Raw genomic sequence first — 18,413 nt, 5'->3', positions numbered from 1 at the left:
CGATGGCTACACTATAATTAGCAGATCTCCAAATGCTGAATTTTTTCGATTTTCAATATGCTTAAAAACCAACATTAACATTTAGGTACACAAATCTTTGACACACTAGTCCCCGAGAATAAATTCCTGTAAGCGCAGTTCTTCCATTTTTAAACCTATTTATTATAACACACAGAACCTGAATCAAGTATCCAATCAAAATTCAAGCGTTCCAAGAACACACCGCTTCCTTGGGCTTTAATTCTCTCCTCTATAAAATGAGGGATTTGAAGTACTTGTTATTTCTATTATTACATAAGACATTTTCCTTGCATTCCTCGGTTGTTAAAATTTGTTTAAATAAATTGACTTTAATTTGATTTAGTGTTTACACTTCCCTAAAAGCATTAGTAAAATCAGTATGTTTAAAGACTCTCCACATACACAATGTTCAAATTAAGGGTGGTTCAATCCTCCCAAATTTAGTTCAAAATGCTATGTAAAAGCAACTTCACATAGCTGAGAAGGGAGATATGTAAAAACAACCCCTTGGGTAAAGTATACATTAATGTTACCAGCATATAAAACGCAAGGTAAGATTTGTAAATTTAAAGCACATTCAACACAAACGCTTCTGGCCAACGATCTCTTTTCCGAATCTTACATAACCATCCAGAAGAATCTTCACATGGTACTTCAATTGCGTTTAGTTAAGTGGAAAAGTCACACGCAGAGTTTTTGCAACAAAGAACTGTCTCCCCCGGCTTCTTGATTTCCAAAACAATACTAACATTAAACAATTATATCGATAAGACTCGGTAGATGACTGAGCCATTTAGTTTCTAAAAGAAATTTTACTTCGAAAATGTGTGAAAACAGCCTAAAATATAATTTCTGCCCGAATACAACTGTTTAACTTCACCTGGGAGAAAACTGTTTTCTCATCTATTTAAAAATCTTTTATCAAGCTCCGCTCAACACGCAGCATCAACGCAAAATCTCATGACTACAGCTTGGGAAATCAACGACTCGCACTCTATTCCAGAGCGCTTCAGAGACTAGAATTTCGGAGTCGCCATAACCGTTCTAGAAATATCTGGTTGGAAAACTGTAATTGGTCCAATAGGACCATTCCACAAGATAGGGTCGCAGAACAGGATAAACATCTACGAGATATTCCTTCACAGTAAACGGAAAAAGTCCCTGTTGAACATATTATACGGCACAGAGCCGGCAGTGAAAAGAACAACGATGCGGCGACTACACCGCCGTACTCTAAACCCTTTGTCTGGAAACCGGAAGGTCCCACACGACATCATCCTCTCTAGAGGAACGGAGACTGATAGTATTTTAATAAAGAGGAAAAGGAATGTGAGGGGACTCTCTAAACAAGAACAAATCTGCCTCGCAGCATCTGCAGAAGGATTTATATACGACGCAATACGAAAAACAAGCGTTAACGTTTCATTTTTCGGCCATTTTTACGCGATGGCGGGTGGAGAGGGATTGTTTCTGAGGTCCGACTAAAACGCGCGCGCATGTATTGGTGGGCGGAGGACAGACGATTCTTAGGGGGCGCTATAAAGCGATGGGTGAGGAGAGGAGCGAAGGCCGCGACACCAAGAAACGTTGCTCGAACGGCTAAGCTTCTCAGTCCGTGAAATCCTCCATTTTAGGGCACATTTTCATCCACAAAGGGGGGGGGGGGCAAGCATACGTGGGGCTGGCGCTATCCAAGGTCTTCGCTATCTTAACTATCCTCCCCAAACGGCAGGCCCCCTATGGACAGTCGGTCCCTCAGGCCTCAAGCGCTCGCTCCTCCCTCCCCCTCGGCGCTGCAAGCCCGCGTGTAACGGGCTCGTCGTCCCGCCCCCGCCCACAGCAAGCCCAGGACGCAGGAAGCCCTGACGATCGGCTGCCACCGGCGCCCCCCGACTCTCCCGCCGCACCCTGGCCCCTTGGCTGAACGCGTGTCTCCCTCCGGGACCGCTCACCTCCGCCGCCCGAGGAGGCTGGTTGCGCCGCCACTGAGCTCCTAACATGGCGGCCGCCGATCAGGCGGCTCACATACGCAGCGCGGAGGGAGGCAGAGAGGGGGAGCGGGAGCGAGCAAGAAAGGCGCGCCGCCGGCTCCCCGCGGCCCCTGTCGCCGTCGCTGCCTCCTCCCGGCAGATGCAGAGAGCCCCAGGCCACCCCACCCCGATTCTTACCCGCTTCACGCCTACCTTAAGGAAAGGAGAGGGAAAAGGAGAGGTACCTCTCTCCTAGCAAGCGGGACGCGGAGGCTCCCACAATCCCCCGCAGCAACGGCGCTGGTAAGAGGTGGCAGCAGCGGCGGCCGCCCAAGAACAAACCCAGTCTCGCGAGAGAGCTCGCCCCCACCCACCTCGGGTCCCGTTTCTGCGCGCGCCAGGCCCCTCCCCCTACTCAGCGCGCGCACGTCGCTCGCTCAGTTAGCAGCGGTCGTTGTTCTCTAATTCTGAAGTCCGCCTGTGGCGGGAAACGGAGATTTAGAGTTACAGTCGAGTCCCATTACCCACAAAGGATTTTTCCCACCTCTCCCCTCAATTGCGTACTGCAAAATTTAAATAAGTGTATGCATTAGAAGCGAGTCGCGGGGGTCCCTGGCTTAGACCCGATTTCTATCCTCTCTGGTGTTCTTCGATTATTTGCCAACGAGTGTTGGGGGCAGGAAGTGGGGACCGATAACATTTTGACTGGTTTTTAATCTTAGAATTCTGTGGAGGGTCATTGAGGCGGAAGATGGTGAAAACCCATCCCGTCGAAAAGGCCGCCGCCGCCATTTGGAGAATTTAAACGTAAAGTATTGAGACAAGTCCCCTCTGAGCAAAGGAATAGCACGTGTGAAAACCCTGAGGCTGACTTTGAAAAATTGTATAGATAAGGCTGGAGGAAAGGCCATTTCCCTGGGGTTTCAAATTTAAATGCAGAGCGGCAGGCAGTCATCTGACACCTGGGGTAAATTAGTGACTACAAGTCAGACTAATAGCCCTCAAATTTTAAAAATCTTGAGTGTGCTGAATCAGATTCGCGTCTTTGAAAAATAATTCTGGGTCCACTGTGAGGATAGTGGAGGGGAGAAAGATGGAGAAAAGAGACCGTTAGAAAACTAAACATCATTTAGGACAAAAGGCAAGGCATTAACTTGATTGGATATGGAAGTATGGATGAATGACAGCTCATTGGTTAGCAGCGCTATTGAGCAGCACTGGAAAAGGAATAGTTGGGGAGATAAGGCTAGTTGAGTTTGGCATCGATTTTAAAGGAGCTGCATTTATGGGTCTTGAGCTCAGGGGAAAAGGGTGTGGGTTAGTGGCAAATTTTGAGTTAATAACATAAATGAATGGGAGTTCAAAGCGGGGGATGGAGGGGTAAAGAGGCCTTAGGACCAAGCCTTGAGAAACTGAGAAGGTAGAGCTGAGTGGCAAAAGAGACAAAGTGATAGAAATGCAGGGACGGAGGAGAAAAAAAAAATGTGAGAAGAGGGGAGAGGCACAGAAATTGTACTCCCTAGACAGCCAAAGTACTTAAAGGACGAAATGATCAACAGGGCCAAATACTACCAAGGTGTCAAAAGTAAGACTGAAAACATCTATAAAAGATTTAGCAATGTGGACACTTAATTCTAGTTAAGTGGGAGAGGAAATCAGACTGGAGGTACTTAAGTGTATGGAAAGTGGTGCGATGGAAACTACTCAATGCAGAGAAGTGTTGGCTATGAAGAGATGAGAAAGCAGGGCTGGGGAAGGTTTTTGCTTTAGTATGGGAAAACTTTCAGCACAACTAAAATCAGGAAAGAATTAGGTGAAAAAACAGGTGAGAGAAAGGTTAATTCATAATGGACACTAGTGGGATCTGAAGGAGACATGCCTTTACTGTAACAGGACGATTTGAGAGGATGGTGCTGAGTTTTCATTAGGAACTACAATCAGGTGACTTCAGTTTCGTGACTAAGCCATCTGTTGGTAGGACTAGAGTTGCAGGAGGGAAAATTTAAAAATAGCCATTGTTTAGAGTGAAACTGTAATCTCACATATCCATGTATGTTATCATCTACAGGCTTTGTCTGAGAAGCATCCAGAACTGGGGCTCCCCTGAATGAGAGGGTTAAACCCACTAAATAGTTAACTTCAGAATGAAATTTGGGGGATCCTAAATGTTCAGTGAAACTTGGGTCCTCCTTCACTTGAAACCAGATCTGCTTTCTACTCTGTAAATCTTCTATTTCAATTGATTTTGGTCAAGACTTCTGTTTATGTTGCCCCCAGCTCTTAGACTGAAGTCTGCTCTTCTGGAGACAGAAACATGAGTATGTCTTAGTTCAGATATGCACTTACCATGCTTTTGTATAAGGCTGTAATGCCATCTGGTGATGGTATGAAGAAAAGGCAAACTTTTTCAATTAAGTAATTATTTATTAAAGATCTGCTTAGTGGCTCAACAGCAAAAAGACACACTGGAAACAGAAGTTTTTATGCAAGATTTCAGTCATCAAATGCCTATTTCACGAAGGACACAATACAAGGGAGGGGATACAATAATGGGTAAGACAAATTGCCAGCTCTTGAGGATCCCGGTCTGATAAACAGACAAGGAGTTTGGCCTCAAGTTGGACCTGGCTATGAGCAGAGATGGATCAATAGCTCTATTCACATTTCGGTTTCTTGGGAGTGGGTGTGGTACACCAGGGATGGTAATGAGGCTACAAAGCAAAACTTGTGCTGAGACTTTGAAAGGTCTAAATGACAAGTTTGGTGTAAGACAACAGGATAGAGTCTAGATTTGAGCTGATAATGAATACTTTTTAGAGCAGAGTTATATTGATTGAGGACATATATTTTGATACACCATAATCACCAAGCAGCTTATCAGCTGCATTATAATTGAGAATAAAGTACTATTATTCTTGTTTTACATAAGAGATTAAGCAGCTTGCCTAAGGTCATGTAATTAGTGACAATGGCAGGATTTGAATTCAGTTCTATATAAATCCAAATCCAGAGCTTTTGTGCATTATATTGGCCTGCCTTCAGCAAAGCTGTGGTCTCAGAATCCCCTGGTAGTCTACCCATCTACTATTTTAATAGATTTAAGTCCCAGAACCAGGTCATTTCAATACTTCACAGTACTAAAATACAGAAAACTATCAACCAGTGGCTCTTCTAACAGTGGCAAGAGAGCAGAAGTGGGCTTAAAAAGGAGGTTTTGAATAGGAATACATATAATCAAATTCAAAGAACAAAAATTACTTCCCAACCACTATTCCCTTACATAAAGGCAACCACTATCAACCATTTCTTGTGTACTTTAAGGATTTCCTATAAATATATAAACATTTTGTACATACGTGATTGTGAATTAAAGATTGTCACAAATTCTTTCCCATATTTATGGAATAGTGGAACCAGTTTCCACTTTACCTGCCATCTGGAAGGGCCCTGTAATTGGCTTTTACCAATGGAACACAGAAGTAACTTCTAAGATCTGCTTGTATCTTCTTGGAACCCAACTGACATGCTGTGAGAATCCCACCCAATGTGAAAAGGCCATATCAAAAGAACCAAGGTGCTTCAGTCAGCAGCCCCAGCTGAGCTCCCAGGTGACAGCCAGTGGCATCTGCCAACCAAAGTGAAGCCTCCAGATGGCTATAGGCCTAGCCAAGCCTGTGTGGAACAACACAACCAACCAGGTAAGCCCAATCAACCCACAGAATTTTAATACTGCTTTTAAATACAAAGTTTTAAAGAGGTTTATTATGCAGTGATACACTAAGCAAAGCTTTACATTAAAGACATTTTTCTTATTTTACTTACTTTCTTGACTATCTTTCAGTAAGAATGCCTAGTATCCCACTATATTGATGGTAAAAAAATTTATTTAATCAATGGTCTTCCAATGGACAATTTAGGTATTTTCCTATTTTCTATTTAAAGCAGTAATATTAAATTCCTGTACACACTACTCCATACATGTAAGTCTATGTGCAGCTTAAAATAAACCCCTCAGTTCCTAGACCTATACTGTCTGATGTCCAGTAGCCGTAAGTCACACCTATTTTCTGAATCTTACTATCTACATTTAGCTAGTGGACAGCTTGGCTGTCATTTCTGTCATTGCAGAAATATTTATCATACAGTGCTGCTCTAGAGCAGTGGTCAGGGAGTATTTCTGTAGAGGACCAAAAGATATTTTAGGCTTCGGGGGCCAAAGAGTCTGTCAGAGATAATCTGCAATTGTGGTGCAAAAGCAGCCACAACTGGTCAATAAATGAACATGATTATGTTGTAATAGGTATAAACATTAGAATTTCATTTAATTTTCACATGTCACAAAATATTCTTTTGATTTCATTGGAATTGCTTAGTCAGAGTGTAGTCATTTTTAAGTTTAAAAATTAGAGTGCCTCCTTTAAATATTATGCCGATTTACTCTGAGAATGAGAATGCCAGTTCTCCTATTCCTTTGATAATTTATCAAAATCTATTTGGAAATCTGATTGCTGGAAAATGGAATTCTAACTATAGATTGTACTTGCATAACCTAGGGTTAAGCAGCATATTTTAACTGTTCATATTTTTTGCCCATTGTTAAACCTTTACCTCTTGATTTATAGGAAATGTATTTTTAAAAAAGTAACGCTTTGCAAACATTTCTTACTGGTTTTGTTCAAGTTTTTCCATACAGAATTTTTTAAAATCTAGAAACATCATCTATTCTTTTTAAATCTTTATTTTGTTTTTTCACTTAGAAGGCAAAGCCACTACACAATTTTTTTAAAATATAGATACATTGTTGTCTTCTTGTACATTTTAAATTTGTGTCTCAGGGTATATTTCTGTACTCTTATTTGTTCCATTCATAGAGTAATCGATTCAGATGCCAGTACCGTTTTATTCTTTTTATAATGTTTTAACATCAAGTAGGATTAGTTTTCCTCTATGACACTTATAATGTTATATTATTCATAATGATTCATATTATGGTTTTAATAATAACAATGTTAGAATCAACTTGCCTATTTCCAAAAATAACAAGGTTATTTTTTTAAGGATTTTAATAAATTTAGTTTTCTTTACAATTATCTTTATGTTGAGATTTATTAGACATTGTATGACAACCATTTAAGATCTCTTTTGTGTCTGTCATTCTTTTAATATTTTCTTCATAGATAACTTATGTCCCTATAATTATTCCTAACTTTATTTTCCTTCCATTGTATCCTCAAACTGATTACTTGCTACTTCAATGAATTTTCAGTTGACTCACATAGTACTTACGTCAATTTACCATCTATAACTAATTTTTACCTCTTTCCCCATTTATACATTTATTTTCTTCTACCTAATTGCCTTTGATAGTACCTTAGTATCTTTGAATAAAGTTTTCTCTTTTGATGAGAATACTTCTAGGGTTTCCCTTTTAAGCATCACAAAGGCTTCCAGAGTAAGATGTATTTTATCAGGTTTGGAATTTTGATTCTCAGCAATTTTAATAAATGTCCTTTTAGCATGTAGGGACATCATGTAACTTTTACTGAGATCAATTAATTGGAAATATTTTTGATGTATTCTTCAAATAATCTAGGCATGACTTCTATGTTGTATTATTATATAATGATTTGTTTATAATGTGTATCTACTAAAGCCTTTTTTTTATTTTAAAATTTAGGTTCTTTTTTTTTATTGAGGTATAGTTGATCTACAGTGTTGTTCTACTAAAGTCTTTATGCTTCTAATTTAGCAGATATACACCATATATGCAAACAAAAGAGAATCCAACATCAATCCCATCCTCTAAAAATGTAAATCCTTGAGAAATTTTTAAATGTCTTTGAGATTCCTATTCTGACCCTCTCATTGAGGCCATAGTTTAGTAGCACATGCACTGACATATAACAGACTATTTAGGTAGCGAAATAGAAATGGCCCCTAAGGAAAGAGGAAAATTGTATATATGATGAATAGCCAGAGTTTAGAATCTGGGATCCCAAGTTCCTCTGAGCATCCCCAAGACTAGGGGTGGGGATGTGTGACCCATTAAGGCCTTCCAGAGGGACATTTAAAAAAACCTGAGACTCATGAGTGTTATGAAAAGAATGAGATACATGGAAACTCCTTTTAAAGCAAGGCTAAAGGCAATTTAAAAAAAAGGCTAAAGGCTATGTCTGTATATGTTCTACATATGTTAAAAGCGAAAGGAAGCCTCCTCAAGCTACAGTAATAGTGGCCAAGATACTGATGGCCTGAAACAAAGTATGTGGCATTTGTTAAATGTGTTAAGAGACTGGAAGAAGACAGGCATTTCAGTAGTCCCTGGAAGATGTTAGAGTGAATGAGGTTGATGATTGAAGCTATTGATGAAAATTAGTTGGAAAGGAACTATACATGAAAGCCTCAAACCAATCACTAGCTTTGAAGTCAGATTCAGTGACCACCTCAGTAGGTCCTGCACCAACTGGGTGACCTTGGGCAAATAACGGCAGGTACCCTGTAGGACTGTTGAGAGGATTAAGAAATGTGTAGAATGAATTTAGCAGTTCTGGTACACAGTCAACATGTAGTAAATGCCAATATTCTATGGTGCCACATGTCCTGGAGTGTTTTTACATAAATATCCTAAAATGACAAAACCATAGATTCAAAGATTATTTTTATAGAGCTCCAGTGTAAACATGTTAAAATTTGAATCTGGTTATAAGTTTTATCCTGGCACCTACTTGTCAGTAGGAGAATGCTAGCAAGAAAGGTTCTGCAAGTTAGAATTTGCAAATATGTTTCACAGATTTTCTTAACCATAAAAACGTTTACAGATTATCAAAAAGTTTAAAAGGCCACACATCTGTTTTAATTAACAGATGTTTCAAATTTGAACAAATCTCTGCAGTTCCATTATTTTCATATCATATTTTTTGAAGCTAACTTTACTTTCAAATAATTACTCACTGTTGTATCTTTACAGTCCACTAGAAAATGATTTGGAAACCTTTTTTTTTTTAATTAAACAAAACAAAATCAGCACTCTCATCGTCCTTACTGGGTTATTGTTAAAAATTAGGATATGCCTTTGGCCTTATCTATACTAGATACATTATGACATACTAATATTTACCAGTTGAGGCTCTTTAGTTGGCTGTCAGTAGAATTGAGGCTGCTTGCCTACGTAGGAGTGAGGTAAACCTTTAAAAAACCAATGTGGCCAGAAAGGAATCTGAGCATAGTAAACAGAGGGCTAGACTGCATCTTATTTATCACTTATCCCCAATATCTAGCATGGAGTTCAGTTAATAAAAGCTGTAGGGGGGAGGGTATAGCTCAGTGGTAGAGTGCATGCCTAGCATGCAAGAGGTCCAGGGTTCAATCCTCAGTACTTCCATTAATAAATAAATAAACTTAATTACCTCTCCCCCTCAAAATAAATAAGTTAAAAACAACCAAATTTAATAAAAGCTGTAAGCCCGTAAAAAGGCTATGAGTTAAACGACCAGTCTTCTGACAAGACGAGTAAATTGCATAGGTTATTAACCCAGCCCTGGGGATATTATGTACACCAATCAGAGGGAGGTTAGGGATCTGAGAAACTATATATAAAGAGTCCCCTGGAGGAACAGATCATGATTGGGCCCTACTATACAAGGGCAAGAAATGGAAGCCCAGCTCAGAAAAGGGTAGAGTACCATGGAAGTAGGGTCAGCATACGCTGACAAAGAACTTTCTTGGGGTGCCCAGCATATTGTAACCATTAGCTCCTGGATTTCTCCTCTAGAGAATTACAAGTGAGGAGAAGGAGAGTTAGATCTACTGTCTGCCATTCTGGTGAAGCCTAGATTCTAACTCTGAGGCTCTGTGACTTGAGGACATCTACCCTGTCCTTCCACTCATTAGTACACTAGGGCCTGGTCTTGGCTCCTCCCTTCTACCAGTAGCTGATACAAAATTCCCATCTGTACTGTGAACTCAGGGTAAAAATCATCAGTCCTTTGGAGACTACAGCACCCACTATAAAAGACAACAGGTTCAACCACTATTCTGTACGAAACAGAATAAACAAAGACCATAGAACAAGACATGTTGAATATTAAAAACATTATGTTTATAGAATATAGGATGACAAGGATCCTGGTTAGCATACATGTATTGTTCTATCAGCTGACAGGGCCTAGAAGCCAACACCACCTCAATATTTAGAGCACATCTAGTGCCCAGATCTTGGTTCCCTAATACCATTCTCCAATAAAGGAACCAGGACTCCTTGGATAGATGGCTGGCTCTGGGACAGTAAAGATATAAGATGAACCTGGAGCATCATTTAGTGCCATAAAGTGACAGGTGTTTAAAAACATCAACAACGCCACAATGATGGGGGCATATCAAAGGGATATAGGAACCAACTGAAAAAGCTCCCAGTGGCCAAAGATGGAACACTTTGAGCAAAATTAAGTATTACTGGATTATTTCCATAAGTATAAAATATTGAAGAGTCCATAGTGGTATAAATAAATATAATAAATGTGGGAAGAGACCAATTTCTTTCTATAGAATTCCAGTTAACTGATGTAGCCATTCTATCCTCAAGAACAGCACAACATCCTTCTTCTTAAGTGTGGGCTGCACAGTGACTTCATTCCAAAGAGCACTGTACTGGGTAGAGGGGGTAACTGTACAGAGGCAAAACCTGGCAAATAAGATCTCAGCCAGGTGATCAAGGATAACATGAACAGTAATAAGTCATGTTGCTATTACGTACTCTCGATAAGTGATGAGAATGACATTTTACCTCTGTGGTCTTCCTTTCAAAATCCCTTAAGTCCAGCCTAATTATGGAAAAACTCAATCCTAATTGAAGGGCATTCTACAAAATACATGACTCAAAGCTCATCAGAAACAAGATAAGTCTAAGAAGCTGGCACTGCCAAGAGGAGCCTAAGGAGACATAATGACAGATACCCTCAGTGGGATCTTGTAATAGATAAGGGTGAAAACTAAGGAAATCTGAATAAAGTATGGACTTTATTAATAATAATGTATTAATATTAGCACATTGTGACAAGTGTACTATACTAATATATGGTGTTAATATTAGGAGAAACTGGGTGCAGGGTACAGGGGAATTCTTTGTATTGTCTTTACAACATTTCTGTATATCTACAACTATTCTAAAATAAAATAAATTTCAAGGTTCACTTTATCACCCCTTTCCCAGGTAGAAGTTAACCTTAAAAAGCAGTATAGAATGTTCTTACACCCCAAAGGGCCTTTAATGGAGAACTGGGAGAGCCAAAATAACAGGGGCTCCTTTGACCCAGGATTGAGGATCCTAAATTGAAAAACATACAACCTAGCAAGTTGACTCATTAGAAGTGTTCCTAAATAGCAGTAGAGAAAGGTGTTGCTAAGCAGACATTTTAAGTATTACAGTTGATTTGTTAATTCAGTGAAATTGTTTACCAAAAGAATACTGACCAGGTCCATTAATGGAGCTGTTCATAAAGCCCTAATTAAGCAACAAGATTCACAGGCGTCATTGTCACTCTTTCAGGTTCTTAATTTGTTTCTTACCAGGTTGTTTTCTCTTTTGCATGGGTTCCTAGACACTGAGCCACTTTTTTGTGTCCTTTTGGGGCCTGCAGAATTTATCTCTGGAATTTTGTTTTCCTGATGAAAATCTGAGACATGATCCAAAATTTCAGTGCAAAAGTTCCACAACAGTAGTTTCTTTCATCCCTGAAAGGGAAATAAATTATTGACAGGAACCATGGATAGCACTTAATACTCAGGGCCCCCTAGTCATCATGCGTTAATTTTCCCTGTTAATATGGTACAGGACCTGAAACTTGAACAGAGCAACAAAAAGGAGCACTTTTGTTTACTAACTGCTATCTATGGCAGGAGATGGCAGCTTGGAAATTTACAGACCAATAACCCTGCCAGTACAATTTCAGTTTTCATTGAAGCATGGGAAAAGGGTGATGAAGAAAAAGATGGATAAAAAGCTACTTTGAAATGTGTTACTTCATCTTCTTAGACTCACCAGGAAATTAAAAAAATTAAATCAACAGGGAGTAGTAGGTGACTAATTAACTTCACTTATCAAGTAGGAAATCCCATTAAATTATTTTAATGTGCATGATTAAGCCACTGAAACCTCTTGGGGTATTGAACACATGCAAACACCAAATGAATTTTCCCTTTTCAAGTAAGTGACAACATAGGGGCCCCTCCCTGCACCTGGGTAGCTTTACCATGCTCAGGAAAGCAATCTGTATGCTCAAAGGAACTTGAGATACCAGATTTTAAACTCTGGCTGTTCATCATGTATAAAATTTTCCTCTTTCCTGAGAGGCCATTTCTATTTCACTACCTAGGTTGTGAGGTTGTGATTAGGCTCTGCTGAAAACTGAAGACTGCTGTTCTTTCTTAGGACCTCTTCCTTAGATGTACGTTAGAAGATGAGAGAACTATTGTGATATAAATAACCCATTCTTTGGTTCATTGCCGGTTTAAGCACACACACACACACACACACACACACACACACACACACACACACACACACAGCACGGAGAGGGAAATAGCTCAGTGGTAGGTCCTGGATTCAATCCTCAGTACCTCCATTTAAAAAAAAAAAAAAAAAGCCAAGGAAAAAGTATCACAAAAATTCCAAACACAAGAAATAAGGACTATCCTACCACTAATTTACTAATCTCACCTCAGTCCTCTAAAAGGTGAAGAGTTTAACACTATATGGTAAAGGCCTGCTATAAGGCAAAGGTATTGATAATATGTAATTTTTTAGGAACACATGTTGGTACTGGCCCTCAGTGTATCACTAATGAGTTGTCAACACTCAAAGCCTGAATTTCATTCCCTAGAATAGGGGTAATTCTTGCCTACCATCTGGTTTTGAAAGGCCCCCAAGCTTAGAATGGTTGGGGAAAATTTTTTGTTGTGACCCTGAAAATTTTATGAAATTCTAATGTCAGTATCCATAGTTTTATTGGAACACATTAATTCTCATTTGGTGACATTTTAACTATGGCTGCTTGCACACCACAACTGCAGAGTTTAGCTGCAAAAGAGACTATGGTGCACAGACCTAAATTAGTATCTGGCCTTTTACAGGAAGTTTGCCAACCCCTGCTCTAGAACAACGGTGTATAAAACTTTCTGCATTGGTGGGAATGTTCTCTGAGCTGGCCAATAGGTACTAGATACTGAGATGAAGATGTGTATTTTATTTCTCAGTTTAAAGAAACATGTATTGCTCAGCAGAGCTCTATAAAATGAGGGCTTAGTTTAAGTCTTGGGCTTTAAGCATTCTTCTCTAAATTCTAGTACACCCCATAATTTTTTCAAATTTTAAGTTTTCTACCTATAAAGAAAATCTCATTCTTGCTGTCTTTCTCCTTTATTCTCATACTACTACCATACTCTCCATACTTCTGACAGATTTGGAGGTGGCGGGGGTGGTTTCCCACAAGGTAAATCTTGTCACCAGCTGGGTGTACTATAATCTAACTCAATTCTGACTATCGAGGTGTACTATAATCTAACTCAATTCTGACTATCGACACCTAGAGATAACTTCAGATCCCACAGGATAAGGGCACCATCCTACAAGACTGCCCCTTCTCCACTTCAGATGCCAATCACAAGTCCAGGTTGTTAACCTATGCTTCTGACAGATAGTCTTTAATTCAGAGATTCTCACAAACTCTGACTGTGAGATGACTACTTTTTGCTAGAGTGGCTCAAAGAGCTCAGGAAAACAGCTTACTGTTTACCAGTTTATTATAAAAGGATATGATAAAGATACAGATGAACATCCAGATGGAAGAGATGTGTAGGACAAGTTACAAGGGAAGGGGTATCACTCTTCCAGAACCTCCACATGTTCACCAACCTGGAAGTTCTTTGAACTTCATACTATTGAAATTTTATGGAGGCTTCATCCTGTATGTGTGATCATTAACTCCATTTCTAACCCCTCTCCCCTCTCTGGAGAATGGGTATGTGTCTTATGTGGTGGTGGTGGGGGAGCAGGGGAGGCGGTGATGATGAAAATTCCAAGCTTCTGGTCATTGCCTGGTCTTTCTGGGGACTAGACTGATGAAAACAGAAGACATTCCTAGAAATCTTAAGAGTTTAAGAGCTCATTATCAGGAACCAGATTCAAAGTCCAAATATTATAACTAAAGATGCTCCTGGTGTTCTGATCACTTAGGAAATACAAGGGTTTTAGGAGCTATGTGCCAGGAACCAGGGCATATATATATATATACACACATACACATACATGTATATATATAAAATGTATGTGTGTATATATATTTATAAAATGTATGTATGTATTTTTCTATTATTCCACACCATCTATCTGAGCTGAAGAGAGTTACTTAGGACCTACGTGGCAAACAGACTACATACATTACTTATCTTGGTGTCACAAAGGGCAGTCTAGACATCTGAGGTCCCAATGGATTGAAGATTTCTCACTCAGGTGAAGGCGTCTAGGATTCAAAGAGGAAAGGAATGACAGGCTATCCTTAAGACAGGGTGCTTTTCTAATGGAAAAAACTGTTTGCACCCAGACTAGGACCAACTCCATAGAAGGAGTTACTCCACTCTCAGAGGTACAAAATACTGCCCAAAGGTACTGAGCCACAACACCAAAACAGAGCCGGAGCCAGACCTTAACAAAGGCAGCATTTGCTCTTCCAACAGTGTAACACCATCCAAGGCATCACACTAGCCTGGATAGCTGACAACCGCTGGATGATTCCTGAAACAGTTTTCCTATTTGGTTTCAGATATCCAGCTACCCCATGTAGAAGACATGGATATAGGTATCCCCATGAATTGAATGTTGACTACAGAACAGAGGCCTGGAAGCACTGATTGCAGACCCTGCTGTCAAATCCTTTAAACAAAACTGGAAACAGGAACTCCCTTCCCATGCCTTCAGTCATCTTATCCAACATTCAGGGAGTTCTAGCATGTGCTGGACACTGTGCTTGGGATGTAGCAGTGAACAAGGCAAGAGATACTATCCTTTTTCTCATGGAATTTATAATCTCATAATTTCCTCAGATGGAATGATACAGATAATCCCAAAGATCCCACATGCCTTCAGACCATAATCACCAAAATTCTACTCAGCATTTTACTGCCCAGAGGCCAAATTTGTAAGGGGCAAATATAGTTGATTTTGCCTCCCAGTTGTTTCCTGATGAATTCCAACTAACAAATCTGGCACACAGTCAATGTTGGAATGAGTAGGGACAATTACCTGGTAGCTCCATGCACAACTGTCCACCTGTCACTAATCTCTCTTCAGGAGGGCCAAGGATGCCCTACTTTCAAGTCATCCTAAAAAGAAAAAGATGTCAGCATTCAACACTCTAGTTCCTAAGATTGCTTTTCTGTAGGGATGGAAACAGAATGCTGCCGGCCATTTATGATTTACCATATTTTTTATATCCTTAGCCATTATTTTATTTCCCATTACTTACGTTTTTCTTGTCTGTTACCATTAAAGCTAAACATCCCCCAAGCCCTCTAGATTATTACTCATATTAAAAACCCATATGTAAAAGGCTATTCACAATGAACATCTGAGGGATTCACACAAAGCACTCAACATTTAGCTAAGAGAATTCTTTAAAGGGAAAGTCAATTAATAGAACAAAACTAACTTTGATAAATAACTCCTCTGCCTCCCAACATCCTCACCAGTTCCTCCTGTAGAAACTAGGATGTCACATAAGCAGCAATTAAGTCAAACCTACTCGACAATCTCCAACATCACCCTGAGTGATAAATATTTGCCTAGAACTGAGAAGCATCTCTTCTCAGAACATTAGCATTCCAAAACAAAGTCACTACAAAGGGGACTCAATATTTACTGCTCCAAAAAGTGGCAACAACTCTGTTCACTCCTGAAAATCAGTAAGAAACTAACAAGAATATTCTGTTAACCTAAAGCAGAAATTAGTATTTAGGCCTAGTATCTAGAGCCCCTCAATCAATTGCTGTTTTTACATTTTATTAATGAGCTAAAGAAGAATGCCTATAATTTTAAAAACAAATTTACAGTAACATTTCCTTGTAAGACATGACATTCTGACAGGTAACTATAGCTATGAAGTCCCTCTACAAAGGGATTGTAGCTAGCTTTGTATTGTGGGAGAGCTGGAGAAATGAACTTTGATTTCAGTGAAATTAGCATAAATTCCATTGACTTCCACCCTATATAAGGCCTTTTGAGCACTTGGTAGGGACTCAAAAAATAAAAGCCCAACTTTTCCTCTCTACTTACATATCCCTCCATGGCCTGATTACCTTTGTTCTGTTTCCAAGTTATGATTCAAGGAACTTCATACTAGTCAAACCTGTCAGACCAGAACCATTCAGAAAGGTCTGGATGTTTAGGTTTCTCCCTGTAAAGTCATGCTGTTACAGATTTAACTTAATGAATAAGCAACTATGCTGGCACTCTGGTATAGTTAACAACAGAGTTGGCATGAACTAGGCCCAGAATGCCAACCAGCTATTGGCTGCTGTTCTCCCAGCAGTGTAACACATGCCTAGGTACACGGCAACCTAGGCAGCTGCCTACAGCTGGGGCCAAATGTAGGTAAAGGAGTCTCCCACTCACCTGGGGCTGCATCTGCCCAAAGTACACAGCTGGCACCTCTGCAATCAAAACACTCTAGGTTAGAGTCAGCCAACAGTTAGTGAACACCTGTGTGGAATTCAAGACCGCCCCCCCCCCCCGCCAAAACAGTGAGGCCTAAGCCACAAAACCAATAGCAGACAATAAAACAAATAGCTTTACCTTGGTTAGCTTTATTTTCATATGTCATTTTTACTTGCATACAGTTCAATAGCAGCAAATTAATAACCTCATCAAAAAATATCAGGAAGTTTGGCTCTGTCACCTAACAGCCAAGTGATAGCGGGCAAGAAACTTAACCTCTCTGTAACTTCAGTCTCTTCATTTATAGAATGAAGGTATTAACAGTACTTTGTACACAGGGTGGTTGGGAGATTTAAATGGAATATAATTAAGCTCATAGGATAATATCTGATACAGACTGTGTACTCTGTAAACTCTTGCTATTATCAGGAGCTGTATTCCAGGCAAGGAGATATGAATACTAGTGAGAAAAGAGGGGAAGATATCCTGGGAGAGCAATGGGCAGTAAAAAGTGGAAAGGCAGGTTAAAACTAGATCAGGAGGGCCTCAGTTATAGTACCTCTTGAAGAACAATAAAAGCAGCACTTTAGAAAAATAATTGGACGTAGTAATGGGTGCAAAAGCAACTGGAGGCAGTTAGGTTGCCATTCCTGTTAACGACCTCAACTACTGGTTAAAAGCAATGTTTACAAAAATGATAATAAACATTCGTACCCAGTCACCCTTATTTATATAAGGTGAGGGTATATAAAACCATACTTTTTTCCCCAGCCATCCTCTAATTTCACTCCTAAATGCCTCCAAACAATTTAAGAGGAAAAGGAAAATAGACGGGGATCATGACCTAGGCCTAAAAACGAATCTAAAAATGGCCTGTCGCTTTTTGGGGCTGGGGTTGAAGGGGACTGACAGAACTCCGCCTGAACACGTGTTCCTCGCAAACCTTCCCCAAGTCCCTGGTCCCGGCGCCTGGGGAGAGAGGCTCTCCGAGACCGGCTCTAGGTGACTCTTCAGGGACAATAGGGATGGCAGAAAACAGGGGGCGGCTCTTGGGGTATGATCCCCCAGCATCTCTTCAAGATGCCCTGCAAAACTGGAGTCACGATGGAGCGAACTCCAGTTTCGTCCTGTGCCTCGGAACACGCTTCCTCACAGCTGCCTCTCGCCCCTGGCTCGTAAACCTCCAAGACCTCTCCCCACTTGGCCCTTACTCACCCGCACGTGTCCGGAGCTCGGCGGGGACACTGCAGCTCAGATAGAGGCCGCAGGGGAAAGGGCAGCCGGGAGCCGAGGGGAGCTCCTCCCCGGGGCGGCTACTGGGCGGGCCATCAGTGGGCGGGGCTCATAAACCCCGCCCAGGAAAGGCCGGTTTAGAAAAGCGCGAAAGCTGCGGCTGTGGTGAGTAAACTCTTTGTAGGAGCTCCAGACCCCGGAAGACAAAGAGTGGGAATTTGAACAAGGTCTACGTTTCTTTGACACCCTTCCTATTTGTTACCTACGCCTGGAAAGGGCGCTGGTTTGGAGCTGCTGAAGAGAAAACCTGAGGTGTCCTGGAGGAACGTCACACCGAGCGCCGCTCGTTCCTGTCACTCGTGTGGCGCCTTTCAGTTCCTGTAAGCTCAGCCCACGGTTTTTCCACCTCCCACGCAGGTTCTCTTTCTGACTTTCTTCAGAAGTTCTGTCATCCAGCCAATGGATCTCCCACCCACACAGGTCAC

At 40.6% G+C, this 18,413-nt stretch overlaps 1 protein-coding gene and 1 non-coding gene across 8 annotated transcripts in view; both read right to left on the bottom strand.

The window, feature by feature from the left end:
* The window catches only part of MATR3 (matrin 3), a 43,214-nt gene extending 25,196 nt beyond the window's left edge, over positions 1-18,018 (bottom strand). For 2 of the 7 annotated variants that reach the window (XM_074360750.1, XM_074360748.1), the window contains exon 1: positions 2,205-2,324. Coding sequence is in view for 1 of the 7 variants with exons in the window: in XM_074360747.1 (XP_074216848.1) it covers positions 1,974-2,021 (48 nt within the window). In the remaining 6 variants the exon portion in view is untranslated. Of the gene's footprint in view, positions 1-1,973; positions 2,093-2,204; positions 2,362-11,555; positions 11,721-14,423; positions 14,507-15,285; positions 15,366-16,653; positions 16,692-17,910 lie in introns of those variants that run through there. The other 5 variants (XM_045507954.2, XM_010971700.3, XM_045507955.2 and 2 more) reach the window with 5 other exon arrangements.
* LOC123613307 (small nucleolar RNA SNORA74) lies at positions 14,573-14,772 on the bottom strand. The gene has a single exon (XR_006720687.1). It is a non-coding gene; the product is annotated as a small nucleolar RNA SNORA74 (small nucleolar RNA).
* Positions 18,019-18,413: the final 395 nt, after the last annotated feature.

This window comes from Camelus bactrianus, chromosome 3 (assembly GCF_048773025.1).
Source record: "Camelus bactrianus isolate YW-2024 breed Bactrian camel chromosome 3, ASM4877302v1, whole genome shotgun sequence".
Lineage (NCBI taxonomy): Eukaryota > Metazoa > Chordata > Mammalia > Artiodactyla > Camelidae > Camelus > Camelus bactrianus.
The sequence above is the reverse complement of the archived record's forward strand: the minus strand, read 5'-3'. Positions and strand labels throughout refer to the sequence as shown.